Here is a 20,536-nt window from a genome sequence, read left to right on the forward strand (position 1 = left end):
GTGTATGGTGGGAACATGTATATCCTCAGAAGGCTTTCCAGTTTTATTCCATTGATCACAACCATAACTGTGGTGTGGAGTTCGTTTTTCTCACAAGCCAATGCACTGGTTTAGCTTGGGGCAGGGACACAAATCTTCAAAAAGCAGACACCAATTACTTCTGCCTACATAAGACACAATCTCTTCTGGATTAAAAGTGCAGACTTTTGAAAGTTGCTTTTTGCACCATAACCACCCAGTATCTTCCAACCGTATCTGTGCTGGATGGGGATTCTGAGAGTTGTAGGCCAAAAAATAAATTTCCTTGAGCATCATCCACAAAATAACAACCAAAGAGGACACCTGCTGTTAAAAAAAAAAAAAAACCCTGCAGTGGTAAACCAAACTAGGTCTCTCCCCCCAACCTACCCTCAGCAGAAAGTAATTTTTGGACTCCCTCTCCTTGCCCATCCACTCTGATATTTCTTCAAGTGAAAGTTGCACATGGTTGCAATCTGTTCTTAATTTAATGTACTATGGCTGAATAGTATCTTGCCATACACCAAACTTTCAAAGTCTGTGCAGTGTTGTGGCTGGCAGATGATCTCTGTTTGTGCAGAAGATCAAAGATCCTGTGGCCTCTGTTTGTACAGTAGCTGCTTATCAAATGGAAAACGGATCTGAAAGTCAGGTGGAGAAATGGTTGCTCTTGTGTTGTTAACTGAGGGCAAAATGACCTGCTGGATAGAAAGATGGGTCCAGGAACCTGAGTCTTCATTCAGTAGCTGCAAGTATTGCATATGTGTTATGATTTCTGTGAAGTTATATTTGATGTGTGTGTTTCTGTGTGTTCCTAAAATAGTGACTTTGCACTTTTAATCCTTCATTTTCCTTTCCCCAGCTGCAGATGTTCTGATAGTGGGTGACACTTTTGTCCTTCCTGATGTTTTGAACTTCAGTTCCTATGTGCCTCAGCCAGTATGGCCAATGTGCCAGGATTCTGAGAGTTGAAGTCCAAAATATCAGGAATACCAAATTTTCTCTACCCTTGTTTTAGACACATGTTTCTGTATTTCATCACGGGCAAAGCATTGGTTGGAAGAATAGCTAAAGCAGGGTCTCTGCCAAACATCTAGCTCCATAGAGCAGTGTTCGTCGATGGAATTATTTGAAATAGTTAATTGTTAAAGGTTTTAAACAGTGTGTTAACATTCCTCAAAATGTCAATAGTAGGTGATTTCAGTCTGTGTGCCCCCCTCTACTGATTTGAGTCCATGAATTATTCACTGCTGAGCTCCTGGAAAAGGTAAACTCCAGCAGCCTCCCAAAGGTAACGCTAGCAGTGGACGTGTGGAGGGATTCCATGAACTGTGAAGGAATAAATTGGACTTGATGGAAGGAGCTGTGAGTTTAGCAAAAGCTTAAATGAGGTCTCTGTTTTTCCCCAGGAGAGAATTCAGGCTATGCATATGCATGCACGCACACATATACAGACATGAGTATGGAAGGAAGCATGTTGGCCAACTGTAGCTGAAGCTAGTAACCCCTCAGTTAAATTGCAGGGATAAGAAAATAACAGGAGACTTAAGTATTTAATATTTGTGATCAGACTCTTGACATAACTGTTTTCTTCCAGACTTTCTGTATGTGTTCACTTACTTTTTAATACTTAGAATAACTTTATGAACAAATTAAGTTTACAAAGAAACAACAAACATCCAAATTTACAGAGAAAGAGGAAAAATGTAGATACAGTAGAAGAAAATACATTAACACATATTCACATGCATTTAGAATAACACTTCCCCTAAGAGGTCAAGTCGCATATGTGATTTCATTCTTAAAACAGCCCTGGAAGGTAGGCCAGTGTTGTTATCCCTATAGTATATTTTAGTATAGGAGCTGGGAGGTACTGATTTGTTTCAGCTACATCTCTTACTTCAGATGTAGCTCATACTACTATGCTAGTATACTGATTTTGGTATTCATACTACTGGGACTTTCTGTATTGAACCTGTTCATGTTACAATGCGTCCTCGCCTAACGCGGGGATCTGTTCCGGATCCCGCCACGTAAGGCAAATTCCGCCTATGCTTGAGCCCCATTGTTTCCAATGGGACTCGTGCACGGCGGGAGCGGCGGTGCGCGGGGCACAACGGGCACGTGCGCCCATTCAATTGAATGGGACGCGCCGCCCCTTCCGCCCTGCGTGCGCCCCGCGGCTTGAGCGCGTATGCTCAAGCCGCATATGGCGCACCGGCGTATGGCGCGCGTGCTCTGTACTATATTTTATGGCTATATTGATTTAGATCAAGGTGATGGGGAATGTTACTCTCCAGAAACTGGACTGCAGCTCTCATGGTTCTTGCTGTTTGGTCTGTGCTAGCTAGGGCTGAAGTGGGTTGCAGCCCAACAAGATTGGAGAGCCTGACATGACCCATGCAATCAGTCTTGGACTTTCTAACACTGGTTCTCAGCCTTTGGCCCTCCAGATGTTTTGGACCTCAGTTGCCAGAATTCCTGAGCATTGGACATACTGGCTGAGATTTCTGTAAAACAAAGCCCCAAACACCTGGAAGACCAGAGGTTGAGAACCATTGGCTAGAAGAAAAGAGTAATAATCTGACACCCTGGGTTTATCACTACTGGTAAGTACTAGCACTAATCAGCATAGCTGATGGTGAGGGATGATGGGAGTTGTAGTCCAACAACATCTGGAAAGAGATGTTGCCCACCCTTGGTAGAGCAGAAGACTTGCTAGAAAGACAGCCAGCAATTGTGTGGACACCTTAAAGCCTGGTTTAAAATGCTTATGGAAAGGCCAGATTTAAATACACCGTCATCCCTTAAACTTGCAGACCAAAGCAATCACCCAGAGACCCAGTGGTAAGTCTCTCTGTGTAGTTATGATTCATGCTTGTAGGATCCTTTAATTGCTCAATTTGGGAATTAATAGTGCAGAGTACAGCAGCAGGAGTTTCTTCAGAGCTGTTTAATCCTTCCAAAAAGTCTGTCTCTGGTGTTTTCTTTTTGAACACTCTTGTAATTGGCCTTGAGCAGGAAACTCTTTTGGACAGCTTTTTTAAAAAAAGTGTCCTTTATAAATAGTATTGGGTTACTGAAACAATCTGGCTAAGGTCATTTTCTGTAGCTCACAAATAGGTAATAATCCTAATGTGCTTTTTAAAAGTTTCCCCCTCTTCCTCCTGGAGCTGAAAGCCATTGAATTATTCATCTCAAAGGACAAAATATGAAGGAATTTGAAATGACGTTTTGAGTATATGGAAGTATTTGCTGTCTTAAGCACTTTTTCTCCTTTGCAGTAATTTTTCATAAATTTAGCAAGGGTTAATCTGGGCATTATCTTGGTTAGAAGGTAAGACAGAAAAGGCATGGGGCTTCCTTTTTGGATCTGGTTGCCATGCCTATAAAACGGAGTGACCTTCCTAGCAGGTTGTTATTTTAGGCCAGTGAGATCATCCCTGTCTGCTTGGCAGTCTGCATCTTAGGGCTATTCATGCAAAATAAGGTTGTTGCCAGAATTCATCTTCACATACCTGCGTCTTAAAAGAGAGCTCCTTGAACAGGGCAAGGGGTGTTTATTTTGTCAGTGTCATTTTTTTTGTGTGATGGGAATTTTCCTATTATGGAGCTGTACTTACTTGCAAGCAAGAAACTCTATAATGAGAAACTGGGACTGAGCCAAAAAAACTTCTGTCCAAATGTTTTGACCCACAGTTCCCCTCAACCATGCACAGCATGGCCAACTAAAAGTGATTGTGGGAGTTATGGTCCAAAACATCCAGAGGACCACCTCTGCAGGAAGATGTTTGTTAGCCTTACAGCCAGAATGTAAGAGTGGCTTGATTCTACAAACAAGCCTAACTAAGCTAGAGCAGCTTTCATATCAAAAAAGATAGAATAGAACCAAAGATCCACAGGCATGGTGTAGTTGGTCTGTCATCAGACACATAAAAATGGGGAGGGCTTAGAAACACCGATGCCAAATGGTAAGAGATCATCAATAAATTCACTGGATAATCAAATGCAGTTGCATCTTATCCCTACTTGTGTGCATCGACAGATTGTTCACCTTTTCTAAAACAATATACATATATAAATGTATTGTCTATGCCACATTGCATTTATCTGTTCATTTGTTTCCTTGCAAATAACAGTGCCCTCCTCCACCTCTCTGTTAAAGAACTGCTTTTACAACACAGACCTGGAGAAAATTTCTTGGTGACTTCACAGTTGTTAACCAGTCACCTAGATTGCTTCTGCTGCCAGCATGCGCGGTAGTTTTCCAGGTTATGTCTGCTGCCAGTATACACAGTAGTTTTCCTAACCCCTGACTATAGAGGGAAAATGTATCTCTGCATTAAATGCACAATAGATGCTTCCAGTGGCATGGTGACACCCAGTGCAGGGGGGCAGCAGTGCCTCCTCACTTCCTGCCCCTAATGCTTTCGTTGCTGGCCTTGCTTGCTCCCGGGGACAGAGCTGGGGCTGCGGTAAAGCCATGAGGGGTGCATTCACCCCTCCACTGCAATGAGAGGAGGACCCCCCACCAGGGTGTCACCCCCTTCTGTGGGGTGTCACCTAGTGCAGCCACTGGGTGCTTCACTGTTGCCCTGTAAAAAGCGTTACATATGCCACCTCTTAATTTGAGAGAAAAAAGTTGGTTAAGGCCAACCATCTTAGATAAAAGAAGAAAAAGAAATGTAAAAGATTTTGAGATTAAAGGGAATCTGATGTGTTTTTGGCTGGGTAATCATCAGCATGGCCTCTCACTAGCATGTTTCACGTCAAAGATGAATGTACAGTACACCCCTCTCTTTGTTTTTGTTTTTTTTACCACTGATGGGCACTTGTGCCAAATAGGTTACTACAAACATGTCTTATGATCATGCTCAGGGACTAAATCAGTCATGAGTAAGACAGAGGATTTATATTCCACATAAGGTAGATCCAAACCTGTCTTTCTGTAGCCAAATCTGTACCATGCACAAATAGAAAGGCATTAACAGGCTTTGCAAAACCTCAAGGTTTCCAGAGGTATTGGTGGCAGAGAGGGATCAACAGTGGTTGGAGAACCCTTCAAACATATACCAATCACTGAGCATGCTGAGTGGTCCTGGGGCATTGACTGATGAGGCCAGAAGACTGGAAAACTAGGTGGGAAAGAGCATCAAATGCATCCTTCTGGAAGAGCACATTTAATAGAAACACTTTATGTATATTGAAATATTTTGTTACAAGTCCCAGTTGTAAGTTCCTGTCACCTGTAACAGTGTCTTATAAATGCATCTGCTCAAGGAGTGTTTGTTTGCCTCCGTATGGAGGAACCAGACAGCCTTATATTGTCCCTGATCAACACCTAGTCCAGCTTCAACTACTGAGATTCATGGCCAAGCACATTCATGAGTCTCTAGTCCAGATCAGGACAATCAGATATTATAGCACTCTCATTCCTGTATGATTTTCCTCTTTGTTCTGCTCATTACTTACTTAACCTTCCCTTCAAGGTGGATCTCACATAAAACCAGCTTCTGACTTGAATAATTGCTATGTAGTTTTCTGTAAAGCAGTGGATTGCCTGATCCTTACTATTGCTTTACTGATCCATGTCCTCTCCTATAATGTTGGTACAGTATTATCCATCTTTTAAATACTTTGATTGAAGAGGTGGGGTGTCTGTCTGAGTCTGAAAGAGAGAATGTGAGAAAGATGCTCAGCCAGCAGTGCCTGCTCTATAATCACCTCATTTGTCTGTACAGGTCTCTTCTCTCTTGCCCTTCCCAAATCCATACTCAGTTCTTAGTCCTTACAAGTAAGACTTTTTACTAGGCTTGCAGACTTTAATTAATGGTTTTATGCAGAATCTACAGTGTCACGTCATCAGTTTGAAAACTGCTAGAAGAGTATGAAAGGGAGATTAAAGCGAAGAAATACCTCCCAAATGTTACCAGTTTTCAGTCTCAGACAGCATTACTATTCAGCTATCATTTGATTTGCCTCTCCTTGTAAATATGAAATATTGATAAGGAATGGCATCTCTCTGATTTAATAATCTCTGTTTTCTTCCTGTAGCACATGGGCGGGGAAGGCAATTCTTCAAATGATTTTATAGCTGCCATCAGGCTTAGTCAACCCAGCCAGTAGTGAGGAATGATAGGAGCAGCAATCCAACATCATCTGAAGTGCTGGTTTGCACTATAGGATTTGCTAATCTCTGAGACTTTACTGATGGACATTTCTCTTTAACATCCTGTAGGCGTGATAAAAATGTTAAATGGTTAACACATGGTCTTGTCTTTGCTGGTATATCAGTACAAAGTAACTATTGTGGTGTTAAAAGGAGAGTATAAGGCTCGGCTATCAGAAAATAAATACACTGTCATAAAAATAGAAATAACTGAGCCCCAAAACATTCCAATCCATAGCCTTTTATAAATAAAGCTGTTAACAATTGATATAGATCAGTGTCTAATCCTGCTTTGTGTTTGACCTAGCATCTTTGAGCTGTGTGAATGGTACGCTTAATCCTTTACACGTTTTTTATTCTTCCCCATTCAAAGGCTAATTTTTCTAGGTCTTGAAAAGTAAATCTGAACTAACTATTGATGCCAGAAAGGAAGCTTACCAAAATGTTTGTGTAAATGTTGGCAGGGTGGGAAAGGGTAAGAAAATAGGTTCCAGTCAAAAATATTTTAGGGCAACCTAAAACTTGTTCTGATATGTTTTGGATAGATGTTATTGTTCAAGGACATGAAAAGTTCCCTTATTTGCAAGAACCTTGGCAGTCTTCATGTTCTAGGTGGTCCATTGACAGTGGTCCATAAGAGGACTGCACTCAACAACATGGGCTAAATCCAGTTGTTTGTCGCAATTAATGTAGACCCACTGGATCACTTAAGTAAGTTTCATTGATTGAATAGGTCTGTTCCAATTCTGATTTCAGTTGGATTTCTCCCACATTTTGTACTTTAGTGAACTTGCACTGTTTCAGACAGGCCAGTATTAATTTGAAACATGGTTTTGACGGCTGCCCTAAGTAAAATATATAATCATACTTATGGAGAAGCTGGTGTGCCACTGTTTGCATGCCAAAGCCATGACCCATTCACCCTTTGTACATGACCCCATATCTTCCTTTGTGATGGCAGGGTTCTCCTGGCAATCCCTTCTTCTTGTCAGCAGCCCTTCTGCAGGCAGGTAGTTTTGCTTACAAGATTATTGGATATGTGCTTAATGGCAGCACAAAAGGTGAACCTTTCAATAACAAGCACCACTTTCTGTTAGTTGCCTTTTAATACTCTCCGCTTTTTCTATCCCAGTGAAGTACCTGTTCAAAACATATTTAAATATGCAAACCAGTGTGATGTAAAATGTTAAAGACAAACATTACTTTCAAGACTGACTTGTACTACTCTTGAGGGATTTGCCCTGGTACACCTTTAAAAAATGTGGTATGTGCTCTAACCATCTTTTCCCATAATTTTAAAAGGTCATTATAGCCCAGTAACACACAAGTATCATATAATGACATTCTGGCTTCTCACACTTACTTAATTCCTGCTGTTTGGAGAAAGCAGACTGAAAGTTTTAGAACTAGCATACAGTTAAGCATGGGACTGGTGCTGACAAGCTAATCTTCACTCTTTTCCTGCATTGCCATTTGTTTCCCATGTTGAAAAAAGTCTGGTTTGGATGTGAATCTGGTTGGCTTAATAACCCTTTTGGGTCTCCATTTCCTCTGCAGCTCTTAACTCCAGCTGAAGCCTACATGGGACAGTGAGTTCAAGATGGACTCTATTGCATTTAAGTTGTTTGCCACATGGCTGTGATATTTGCTGATGCATTTGTCAAAGCATAATATGTGTAGGGGTAGACCCAACTTCATACTTACAGTATATCTGTTATGCTTCTATCATTTTCATCCATATTACTCTGCTATTTCCATAGATTACAGTATTTTCTGGTGCAACAATACACTTTAATCAAGAAACAAAAAGATTCATTCAGCATATAATTGGCGCTCTAAAGAAAAAGGCAGTTGGGGTTGATGGGAAAAACATGAGAGAAACTCAGATTTCTTGAAAATAGGTGTAGCTTACTTCACTGCACCTGCTTAATAAATGAGCCAGAAAGAGAGGGGCTTGGATCCATTACTGCAGACAATAGCGCTCTTTTGTATGAGAACCTGAGAATATTGTCTTCTTTTTAATCTAGAAAGACGCACCAGAACCTGTGCAACCAAATCTCTGCACAGTGCACTTATTTAAACAATCAAATAAATTAAGTCCTGAATGGCTACCTGTTCCTTTCGACATCTGCTCTCCTGTATTTCTTTCTTTAGTTTATTTGTTTTGATGGCAGCGATTCTTGAGTCTGCATGCCAACATAAGAAAGAAAAAGGAAGAAAACATGATAGTTTCTTTCCTTTTCTGGTTTTCTTGCGAATTTACAAGCAATTCCTGCATTGGGATAATGTGTATTACATTACTGCTGCTTCACTGCCCCTGTGAATAGAAAGCAGTTGGTTTGATGGTAATCTGTAAGGTTAGGTTTCGTCTGTGTTGCTGTTTCTTTTCTTTAATGCCTCATATACACATTTAACAATTCTCATTGTCCAGCTCAACCGGCATGTAGTTCTACTATCTATCTTTTTAGTGTATCTAGTGTAGAATCTTTATTGTATAGGAAATAGGATGTAGTGAGGAAATAGTGAGGTCTTTTAAGTTTTAGCCATTTCAGGTGATCCCTTCAAACTTTGGGAGATTGCTAGTGAAAGTTGACCTCAAGTGCATTCCACAGTTGTTGAATCTTTTCTTCAGGTTGGTGCTATGTCTGAGGCTGGGAGAATAACATGCAATGAACCTGAAAAAGGGCCCAGTGTTGAAATTATTCAGTGTTAATGCTGTTTCAAACCTGCTAAAGAGGTGGGTCTGACACTGAAAAACATATTTACTAGTTCTCTGTTATTTCCTATGAATAGCTCCCACTTCCACTCTCAGGGAAGAAGAAGGTTCTGTTAAAACCACAAGCTGGTTTTCTGTATTAATCCACTCTGCAAGCCTATGGGTATGATGGGTGAGATTTCTGTTTGAGATCCTCTTTAAAAACATTCTTAGGGATGGGAGATTACCATTTTAAGACAGTTTAAATTTGGAGTATTGCCTATTCCCATGTTCCCAATTTAGCAGGTTGCTTTTAAATTAAATGATGTGTAATTTCTTCCATGTCCTAAATACCCTAAAGGCACTAGATCCCATCCGATATTGGAACCTAAGCAAGATCAGCTCTGGTTACTACTTGGATGGGGAACTAGCAACTAATACCAGGTGCTGTGGGCTATATTTCAGAAGAAGGAACTGGCAAACCACCTTGTGAGTATTCCTTGCCTAAGAATGGAATTGCTATAAGTTGGATATGCAACTTGAAGGCACATAGAGTCATCACCACCAGCCTCTTCCACACCTTGTTTATTGATTCCTGTTTGCAATTTTTCTTTCTCCCCTGTGAAAGCACCATAATTCTTCCTAAGACGCTTTCTGTTTTTCGGGGGCAACCTGTTGCTACAACAGCATCAAGTTCCTCAATTAGAAAAACTCCATTATACGCTGTATTTTACAATTATATCATTCTCTTTCTTGTCAGAGAAAATGAATATTATTAACGTTCCTGCTCCTCCATCAACTCCTAACTGTACTTTTAGCCAGTGGAAACTTCTGATTTCTCTCAATCATTTGATTCATCAAACAGGGATATCTTTCATGAGAGAAAAATGCAGAGACATGTTTAGGAATGTCGATGGGTAAGAGAACTTACTGTGCCTTGTCCTTTTTGTAGGTAATTTTCCAATAAGCTGCACCACAGGAATATAACTGACATCAGATGATGGACTGAATTGACTAACAGTCTTCCCTGCTAAATCCCTGATGCAGTGCCTCAGAGGTCTATCTGCACCCTTAATTACATATATACCTAATACATTTAATTTGTAAGTTAGGGTAACCCAAATTCTGTGTATCTACTATCATGCAGATTTATTCAATTGTGTATGATCTATCTGTTCCATTATGCTAGTCATACGGTAAGGTAAATAGCTGTGAAGGGCATTGGTGCTCAACCAACTTTGATAAAAAATCACTGATTTATTTTTTTTTAAATTTGAACCAGCTTTTTTATTTAATTTGGATTTTAAAAATTAAATCAGAACTGTACATGTTCTTAAAAGCAATTGATTTTTTTAATAAAAACAACCTAGGTCAAAGATATTAACATAGTCACAAAATATAATTAGCAGTATATGGAGATGGAAGATAACCTTATCAGTCCTCATCTCTTTCTAGTGCAGTGGTTCCCAACCTGTGGGTCAGGACTCCTTTGGGGGTCGAATGACCCTTTTACAGGGGTTGCCAAAGACCATCAGAAAACACATATTTCCAATGTTAGCAATGAAAATAATTGTATGGTTGGGGGTCACCACAACATGAGGAACTGTATTAAAGGGTCGCGGCCTTGAGAAGGTTGGGGACCACTGTTCTAGTGTAAAGATAGAGAATGTAAGTTAATACAGAATTTGGGAAGCTTTGAACAAGAAAGAGGAATTTTGATATAATAGGATCCAGTTTTTTTGATGAAAAGAAAATTAATCTCATGATCATTCAGAATAATTATTTTCTGTGTACTTACCTTTTAATAAAACCTTTATCTCTGAATATATAAGCTACATTAGACAGTCATGTAGTTCTTCTTCCATCATCATCATCACCATCATCTATATCCTGCCATGTTTCCCAGTACTGGGACTCAAGTCAGTTTACAGATTATTAAAAACTAATAGAGACTAAAAATATATAAAACACGTGTTGTATGTGGATGTTTATTTCTGTTTATGTGTGTGGGGGGGCATATTAGTTATTTTAAAATAATGAATAACCTATAGAGTTAAAATCATTTAAAATTAACTGAAATCAGGCTATAAAAAGTCAACAAAATAGCATTTCATAAAAAGCACATCACAGTTAGTTCTTAAACACCTGATGGCATAAAAGTGTCCTGACTTGCCGACTGAAGGAGAGCAAGGACAGGGATTTCTTGGTCTCTCTGGTGAAGGAGTTCCAAAGTCTGGGAGCAGTCATCCAAAAGGCCCCTTCCTTTATACCCAGGAGATGTGCATGGGAAGGTAGTGGACAAAGAGAAAGACTTCTCCCAAAGACCTTAAAACTCAGATGGGCTCATTTGCTAACTGTACTGCTAAAAATGATGATTAAGTAGATTCTTCCTCATTAGTGGTTTAAACTGTGATTTTAACAATTAAAATGAGTAGTTCAAGGAAATTTAAATCTGTTTAATCAGATCACGACTGTCTTCAATGGTGCCCCAAAATGACTGATTTCAGAAGATAGCATACAAGTGTATTTGGTTAAAAAGAAGGAGACCTGGGTCAGTCAGGACTCATTGTAAAACTGCCACTAATATTTCAGAGGTTGAGAGGAAAGCAGTGTTTGACTTTTGTGTGGAGTTAGCAGGGGTATGCTGTTTGATTTGTTATCAGTCACTGCCTGCTGCCATTTGTTAAAATGGCCAATGACTGATGTTATTGTGAGGAATGCATTTGGGAGAATGTGTCCCTTGAATATCCTGTGTGGAAAAAAAAGATCTTTACATGGAGAAGAGTGTAGCAGGAATGAGGTATAAATGTTGTGATGCATTGTACTGCTTCAGATTACAGGTAGAAATTTGCATTTTTGGATGTTTTCTTATGTACAAACTAATGTTGAAGGGCTATTACTAGGACCTATTACTAGGAACAGATCCCCCGCAAAAACGGAGAGCTGACAGTATGTTCTTTCAGTTGTCATCCTAAAATTTACATACAGAAGTATGCATCCTCCACAAAAAGAGATATGTTCAAAAATATGGTATCAATATATCTGAGTTTGAATTAATTGACATAAAATGAAAATGTCATTTAACAGTCCACAGTGCACATTCTGGTCTCTGCTATTCATAAGGAGACCAGGAGCCTTGTGGAGGTTGCACTCTCTGCCTTCCAAGGAAGCCAAGACAAATGGGAGTCCATTCTGGTGTCACTCATTGGCTAGCATATCATTTTTCTTCCAATCCTCTTTCCTTCTGTATTGATGAATCAGCAGACAGGGACTCCCTTGTCCTTAACCTCTCAGTACAGTGCTAAGGAACATTATATGTACTTTGGAAGTGTTTGATTTTATTCTGTGAGTAAGAAAAGACAACACAAGAAGTCAGACAGATTTTTCAGACTTTTCAGTTTGCATCTCCTTTGGCTGGTGGTTGCTGCTCATTGGAAAGCCAGCATGGTGTATTGATTTGAGCACTGGACTAAAACTCTGGAGACCAGGGTCCACAACACACTGCAGAAATAATCCAGTTTGAGACTGGTTCAACTGCCCTGGCTCAGTGCTAGAGAATCTTGGGAATTGTGGTTTATGTAGCACCAGAACTCTTCAACAGAGAAAGCTAACTGTCTCACAAACACTGCAGTTCCCAGAATTCCATAGCATTGAGCCAAAGCAGTTAAAGTTGTTTCAAACTGGATTATTTCTGCAGTGTGTTTTGGACCCAGGATTCGAATCTTCATTTGGCCATGGAATCCCACTGGGTGCCCTTGAGTCAGACTCTCTCCACCTCAGAGGAAGGCAATGACAAAACCCCCTCTGAACAAATCTTTCCAAGAAAACAGGGTGATAAGTTCACCTTAGGGTTGCCATAAATTGGAAACTACTTGAAGACACACAACAACGAGAAGCTGCTTGTTGATATTATCCATATAGATATTGTTACATTGATCAAAATGTCTAATTACCTAGCAGTGGATCTTTTTGCAGATAGGCACCTGTTAATCGCTCAGTCACCTTGAGGGACTATAGTTGAGAAGTGGGCTATAAATACTGTATTTCTAATACCTTTTCAACATAGTAGATATCTTACTGAAAAGCTACATAAGGGTGTTATTTTGGAAGCTGCTGCTCATTGACACTGTGCATACCTGAGGCCTGACCTATTTAACTGGAAATGCATGATATACAGCATATTCTTACTCCTTCCTGAATGATCTTTACAAGCTACACTTTCAAAAGCATGCAGCACACCTGGCTATGAAGGCAAATAGCAACATGCCAGTCTCCAGGAGTACAGTCATAAAACATGGTTCTTTCTTTAATTGCAAGCATTTTCCCTCTTTGTCCTCTGACAAATACTGCTGCTGTTAAAATATTTCATCTCTGTGAATTTCCCAACTTAAAAACTGTATACTAGTGGATATGTTTTTAGAAAACAAGGCCAACACTTCATTATTTATAAGAGATGTGATGAATATGTCACTCTGTGTTTATGGAAGAGGCAGATTGCCTAATCCAAAATTAAAGTGTTTTTAGTCCATTTTTAAACCATTCCCTTGAAGTTAGCCTAAGGGCTCTCTGTGTGCACCCTGTCACATAAGCAGCAGAATTAAGTGGCACACTGGAGTATACCATGTCACACTATGAGTACTGAAACAGTTGGAAATGAGAGAATACCATTTTTAATATTTCCACTTTAAAAAAAAGAAGACATTGTTTGTAAAGACACTGTTAAATTAGTTTAAAAACAAATATTGAAAAGTGCAAAATCCATCTTGAGTTTGAGTTTGAGAATGTGAAAATAATAATTCCTGGGCAAGCAGTACATACATACAATTTACCCAAGAATTATTGTTCCCAAATTGTGTAGACTGTCATACATGCAGATCTTCATAATATAAAATTCCTATCATTTTAAGTAAGTAAAACATTCTCTTTAGAAGTATTGCTAACATCCCAAAGTAGAATATGTTTAATCAAAGTTTTTTTCCTATATTCTACCAAACTTGTATTTTATTTTTTCTTAAAATTTTTTTACAGAAGTGGAGGAAACTAGAAAGGAGTGTCCTCCCCGAATGGTCTCAGAATGACCGCTGATGTTACCAAGATAGCAATGATGGAAAAGAGAAATAGCTGTACTGTGCCTCTTGTTTGGTAGGACTAAGAGCCCCTACCATAGAACTGGCATAACAGTACCTGAAAAATAGGCTTTGTCCAGCAACATTGCCCATTAAATATGCTTATTCTTCTCTAGGTTTTTAATCACTCTTGCAAAAAGGTATTAGAATCTGTCACAATATGTGTCTGAGGTGCATGTGAGTTTTATAGTGCAATAAAGATTTTTAATTCTAATAGTCAGGATCTTTGGCTTGAAACAAAAAAGTTCCACTTGTTTTCTTCTTCTTTTTTTTTTTTTAAAAATAGGACATTAATTTTAGCAGAAATTGCACGCCCTGATGAATAAGGAGGAAGAAATGACTCGACTTGTTTTTAATCATTGGTTACGGGAAAGCCGAAAACACATTGTTTGGTTTATGTCAGGACTGTTTTGCACTCATTGCTGGTGTTTTGAGAAGGATATTGCCTCTTTTTTCCTCAATCTTGTCAAAAGGAATTTATATTGAAAATAATAATAATATGGGCAGCCCATTAAAGATGCCAATATGTTTTCATAATAACCATATAATAATACAGCTCCCTACTATGTTGTGAAGTCTCATCAGGTGTCCCCCCTCATCATCTGAAGTGTTGCATGTGCTGCCACCCTAGAAGCCTTATCTGTAGTTACACCCTCAGGAGGAAATATTTTGTACACATAATTGAAAATTTCCCCACTATTCACTGATTTACAAGTGCATTCATGTGCAATCCCCGAAGCATTTAAATGATCTGACACTGCAGGGGGAGGTATGTGTAAAATGCATCTCACATGGATGAGGGGTCTTGGTAATGATTCTGTGAGAGAGGTCCATTCCCATTAGCACCTCTCACATCATTGTTCTCACATTCACAGTTGCATGGTCTGGACGCACAACCATGAAGGGATTTCTACACTGTTGGGTATGCATTTGAAAGGCACCACATTCTGCATGAACTTTAACAAACCCTCCTTTGAAGAAATGCCCTTCCCTAGGAGATGTCTATAAACTCAATTAGAATTTTGTCTCCTTATCGATTGCACGTTTAGATTGCTTGATAACCAGAATTTGATAACACGAGTTTTCTGGGTAGTGAAAGTGAATACAGTGAGTCCTTGTTATCCACTGGGGTTTGGTTCCAGGATCTTCCGTGGATAGCAAAATCCATGGATGTTCAAGTCCCATTCAATACAGTGACATCGAAAATATATAAAATGGCAAAACCATGGTTTGCTTTCTGGAATTTTTATATTTTTAAAGCATTTTCAAGCCCTGGATGCTTGAATTTGTGGATAAAAAATCCATGGAAAAGGAGAGCTGACTGTATACAGTACACAGATTAAAATAACTAGAGATTGTACATGAAGCCAAGAATAAAAGCAGCAGTAGAATAAAACATTACAGCATGTGATGGCCACCGACAAATAGGACTGACAGACTCAGCATAAGGTGGATCTTTTTTCTTACATGTCTTACATGTGTTGTTCTATTCAGAATAATTTGGTGGGAGCAAGAGGACATTTATTCCTCACAGCGTACCTTAGCAATGGACTGACTGTTAAGATGCGGATGGAGGTCAGGAGAAAGAAATGATACATTTCTGTTTCTCTTTTGATGTGTTTTCTCTCCCTCTGCTTCATGGACTACAATGTGGCACTCAAAGTGGAAAACCTGAAGGCACATAGTGTTCCTTTTTGGTAGAACTTCTGGTAGTTTTCCTACAAGGATGAAAACTAGCAAAATAGACTGTTCTTTGCTCCCTTGACACCGGGCTCAAAATAAATAAACAGCAAATAAGCAGAAGCTCAAAATAGGAGAAGAAAGGAGGAAGAAACCAATTGGATTTTTAAACTTAAAGTTCTGGCTGACTGACTAAAGATTATCTTTCAACAAAGGTTCCCTGCAACTCTGTGGTTAGAATCATAGAGTTAGAAGAGACTCTATGGGCCGTCCAGTCCAACCCCCTGCCATGCAGGAACTCACAATCAAAGCACCCCTGACAGATGGCCGTCCAGCCTCTGTTTAAAGACCTCCAAAGAAGGAGGCTCCACCATACCGAGGGAGTTTGTGCCACTGTCAAACAATTCTTACTATAAGGAATTTCTTCCTAATGTTCAGGTGGAATCTCTTTGCCTGTAGTTTGAATCCATTGCTCTGGGTCCTGTTCTCTGGAGAAAATGAGCTCCGGCCTCAATATGACATCCCTTCAGATACTTAAACAGGGCTATCCTATCACCTCTTAACCGTCTCCAGGCCAAAAATACCCAGCTCCCTAAGCTGCTTCTCACAGGGCATGATTTCCATACCCTTCACCATTGTTGTTAGCCTCCTTTGGACATGCTCCAGCTTCCCAACATCCTTTTTGAAATGTGGTGCTCAGAACTGGACACAGTATTCCAGGTGAGACCTGACCAAATCAGAATAGAGTGGTACTGTTACTTCTCTCTATCTAGACACTATAATTCTGTTGATGCAGCCTAGTATCATACTGGCTTTTTTAACTGCTGCATTACATTCTTGGCTCAAGTTTAGCATGTGGTCTACTTAGATTCATAGATCCCTTTCTCATGTACTGTTGTCAGGACACCATCTTATATCTGGTTATTTCATTTTTTTTTCTTGCCTAAATGTAGTACCTTACATTTTTCACTTTTGAAATTTGGCCCTGTAATTTGGACATATTTTGTTAAGGAAGCTGCTGGCAAAAATGAGGGAGAATACAGTTGCCTAAATAGGTAGAAAAACTGGACAGGGAGGGAGAAAATGTGTATTTTGTGTGGAACACTTGTATGTGCATGCATATTTCAACAGTGACAACTGCATTATCAAAAGAGTTTGAGAGTGCCACATAAGACAGTCCAGTCCCTAGAAACCTCTTCCATAGTTCCTGATTTATTTTTTTATTTTTCTAATTAGATTTTGCCAAAACACTAAATACGTTTCAGCCTGAGGTCTTGTATCAAATTCCTTGTATCCTTGTATAGCATACCTCAGTATTTTGATGTGCTAAATGGATCCTCTGAAAGACTACATTCTCTGGGAAAGGAAATAGTAGAGAAATCAAGATATTACTCCATTAGCGGCTTAGAGCAATGCTGATTCAACATGTGACAGTTTTTCCTTAGTTTGAGTGAATCCTCCTGTCCTATTCATATCTTAAGGTTTCCTCTGCAGACATGGGGGACATTTGATGAAAGTTTGGCCTCAGAGACTTGTGGAATCTGAGGAATTCCTGAATGCTGTGAGGGTGTATTTTCCAGTTCTTGGAGCTGATGCTTTGGTTAAGGTCTTGTTTGTGCTGAGGAACAGCAAAATGCAGAGCAAGGTAAAGTTATGTTTGGACTATAGTTGCCTTGATCCAATATCTGTATGGCTATTGACCATGCTTCCTAGAGAATTCTGAGTGTTGTAGTCCAAAAAGTGACTTCTCTAGACTCTGGGAGAATGTCATGGAACATCAACACAAACACTTCTGCACACCTACTCCAACCATGAAGGCTGTACTACTGCTCACAGTGAAACATGTTGAGAGACAAGAAGAGCATAGCTGCCAGAGAAATCACACAAGTGGCCCCAGCATTTGATAGCTGGTAATGCTTGGTAAGGCAGAAGGCAATAGGAAAAGAGGAAGACCACATAACAGATAGATAGACTCGGGAGAATGAATCCATACCTGTAAAATAATTTGTACAGTACTTCAGTACTGATCTTGTAGGAACACAGGACGTTCCTCTGGATCTGAAGGGAAAGAACTTCTTTTCGATGACTTGGGGGTTTAAAAAGCAACTCTTTTTGTTTCACACTTTCCAGGAAAAAACAGTTCTTCCTGTTGTTTTTGCAACATGTATCCTTATGGATCAATGTGGCATCATGGTGGGGTGTAGTTTGGGGTGGTGGGTGGGAGAGATTTGTGGTGCATCTTCCATCCAGCAAGCATATTGCTGCCATTTTATTTTTAATATTTGGTGTATGTGGGATGGCTGGCCCTAAAAATCCCCATTTATGCACTCACTCACCACTGGGATGGGAGAGGGAATGGGGGGGGAGAGTCATTTTGGTCTACGCCAATTCACTTACTTCGGCATACACACACACACAGTAAGCCCTCCACATTTGCAGTTTTGATCTTTGCAGATTTGATTAATATGTTATCTCTAGGAATCTCTAGGTCTTCCAGCATAACTCTGCCAGACGTTGACTGTAGAGTCATACTGGAGGACCTAGAGATTCCCAGAGGGGTGTTCTCTCAGGTATATAATAATAATTTTTTTAACTTGCAATTTTTCCACTTTCACAGAGGTCTGTGCCCCTAACCCTAGTGAATGTGGAGGGCCCACTGTGTGTGTGTATACACACATGCATACCTATAATTCTTGTACACCACTTAGAATAGTTATTGTGGCTGGCAGTATATAACAATTGTAAACAAATAATGAGATTCAAGATGCTAAAAGTGCTTCCTTCAGGTCTGTTAATTTTTTAAAGTCTCCAAATCGTAACATTCTTTGCCTGTCTGCCCCAAGGGAGTTATCTGCCTAGCCTTGCTGTCTGCATACCACCTGCAGTGGAAATGCACAAAAGGGACGTTCTTGTCATCCATTCTGATTTTCACATAACATCAGAAATGACCCCTTGGACATCCTGCCAGCCTGTCTACAAAGAAGCTACGGTAGTCATGCAGGCCTTATGTTCATTCTGGGTAACTAGTTCAGTGGAAATGGCTCTCATAAGCTGTTTGCTTTCATTATGTCTCTAGCTCAGTCAAGTAAGGAAATCTTTTTCTGTTTGGCAGTTTAACAGGGTGGGAAGGGAGCTGGGGGGCTAATTCCATTGTCTCACAGATACTCATGCATTTATACAGTGTGTGTGGTTTCCCATACAATGAAGTGAGGCAACATAGAAAACCCTTTGTTTGTAAATTCAGTATCTAAAGAATAGAGCTGAGCAACAATATAAAAGACTTGAATTGGCTCATTTGTACTTCTGGCTAGGTTTTCTTGTCATTCCCTCCAATGTAGGAGTTCAACTTATCATTAGAGAAATTAGTCTTAAGTCTACAGCTTTTGGCATTGAGCTTTGAGGTCTTTTGGTTTTTAGGTCTTATTAACATGTCCCTGGAGGTTAGAAGCATATTGCACAAGTAAAAGGAAGCTTTCTTCTTTTCACATAGATGCAAGTTGCATTTTGTCACCAAAAAAAATCTCTTTTCCCTCTGTCAGAATCTACATCAGGGGTGGAAAGAGGAAACTTTCATTGCTTCAAAAGATTGTGCCCTTTTTGCAGAGTGCTTGGTTGCATCAATGGGGAAGAACGCGTGCCTCAGTTTCTTTTGAGGAGGACATAAAAATGATTTTTATTCAGTAAAGTAATAAGAATGTACTGAACTAAGAATACCTCAAATTTTAGCTTTCTGTCTTTTGTGGAAGTTCCTAAATAATATTCATGTTTCGCTTCTTACTTGTCTAACAATCAAAGAATAAAAATGTTGGCCAGGCACCTTTTATGCACATTCTACTCCAAATAAAAGAGCCGCTTTACACAGTTACACACAGGGATGCAGTGGCTCAGCAGTTACTACACTCTCTCTGATGACTGCAAGGTTGGCAGTTCAAGGCCCAAGTGCCACATGGCGGAGTGAGCTCCCGTCATCCATTCCAGCTTCTGCCAACCTAGCAATTCGAAAGTATGTAAAGGTTCAAGTAGAAGGTCAGCATTTTGTATTTACAAAGGTTCTCTCCATAGCTTTTGTAAGCTTTGCCTCATTTAGAGAGCAACAGGCTCCCTTTTTCAGAGACATGGTGAGTATAGAACATGTGGGGCTAGCATAGTTTCTTCTTTGCATCTGCAGTAGAGACACTTAACAAAAGCCTAGATAAGGCTTGTGAAAGAAGTCCAATTGTGCCCTGGGAAACTATCTGTGATCAGTGGCTGAATGACTATTTGCCATATTAATTTGGATTATATAATTATAGATAGTAAGCAAAGTAAATATATACTTACGATGTTATAAAACCAATACGTTTGCACTCAGTTCATCTGAGGCTTAGTTGACTTCTGCAGTATTCTACCATATAATTTGTAGGAGTCATCAAACTTTTAAAAATGAATTGATCTAATAAAATATATGCCAGGTTTTTTTTAGTGCCTTATAAAGACGCCGCTGGAAAGGCATGACTACATTTGATGAGGGACCCCCAAAACAATGGCAAAGTGACTGTTGCCAGTAAGCACCCACTTTTATTAGATTATCTTTGATATAAAGATGGTCCATGTGAGTAATCATTCTGTGTATTCCCTTTAGGGTTGCCACTGACCATAATGTTGACAACACAACAGGTATCCTTAGAGAGTGGCTGAAGAATGTACAAAAACTTTATCACTACGTGGAGTGGAGGCCAATGGAAGAGCCCCAGTAAGTACTGGATCACTGGATATTTTTCCGGTAAAAGAGTGCAACAAAAGTAATATTTGAACCATGCTTCTCCAGCAGTTTTGGGGAATAACACTCTGCTCTATGAATCTGATGGG

At 39.7% G+C, this 20,536-nt stretch overlaps 1 protein-coding gene across 3 annotated transcripts in view; it reads left to right on the forward strand.

The window, feature by feature from the left end:
• COLGALT2 (collagen beta(1-O)galactosyltransferase 2) overlaps window positions 1-20,536 on the forward strand; it is a 60,295-nt gene that overhangs the window by 12,507 nt on the left and 27,252 nt on the right. For 2 of the 3 annotated variants that reach the window (XM_042465337.1, XM_042465338.1), the window contains exon 2: window positions 20,310-20,420. In XM_042465337.1, the coding sequence (XP_042321271.1) occupies window positions 20,310-20,420 (111 nt within the window). Of the gene's footprint in view, window positions 1-9,266; window positions 9,372-20,309; window positions 20,421-20,536 lie in introns of those variants that run through there. The other variant, XM_042465339.1, reaches the window with a different exon arrangement.

The sequence above is a fragment of the Sceloporus undulatus genome, chromosome 4 (genome assembly GCF_019175285.1).
Source record: "Sceloporus undulatus isolate JIND9_A2432 ecotype Alabama chromosome 4, SceUnd_v1.1, whole genome shotgun sequence".
Lineage (NCBI taxonomy): Eukaryota > Metazoa > Chordata > Lepidosauria > Squamata > Phrynosomatidae > Sceloporus > Sceloporus undulatus.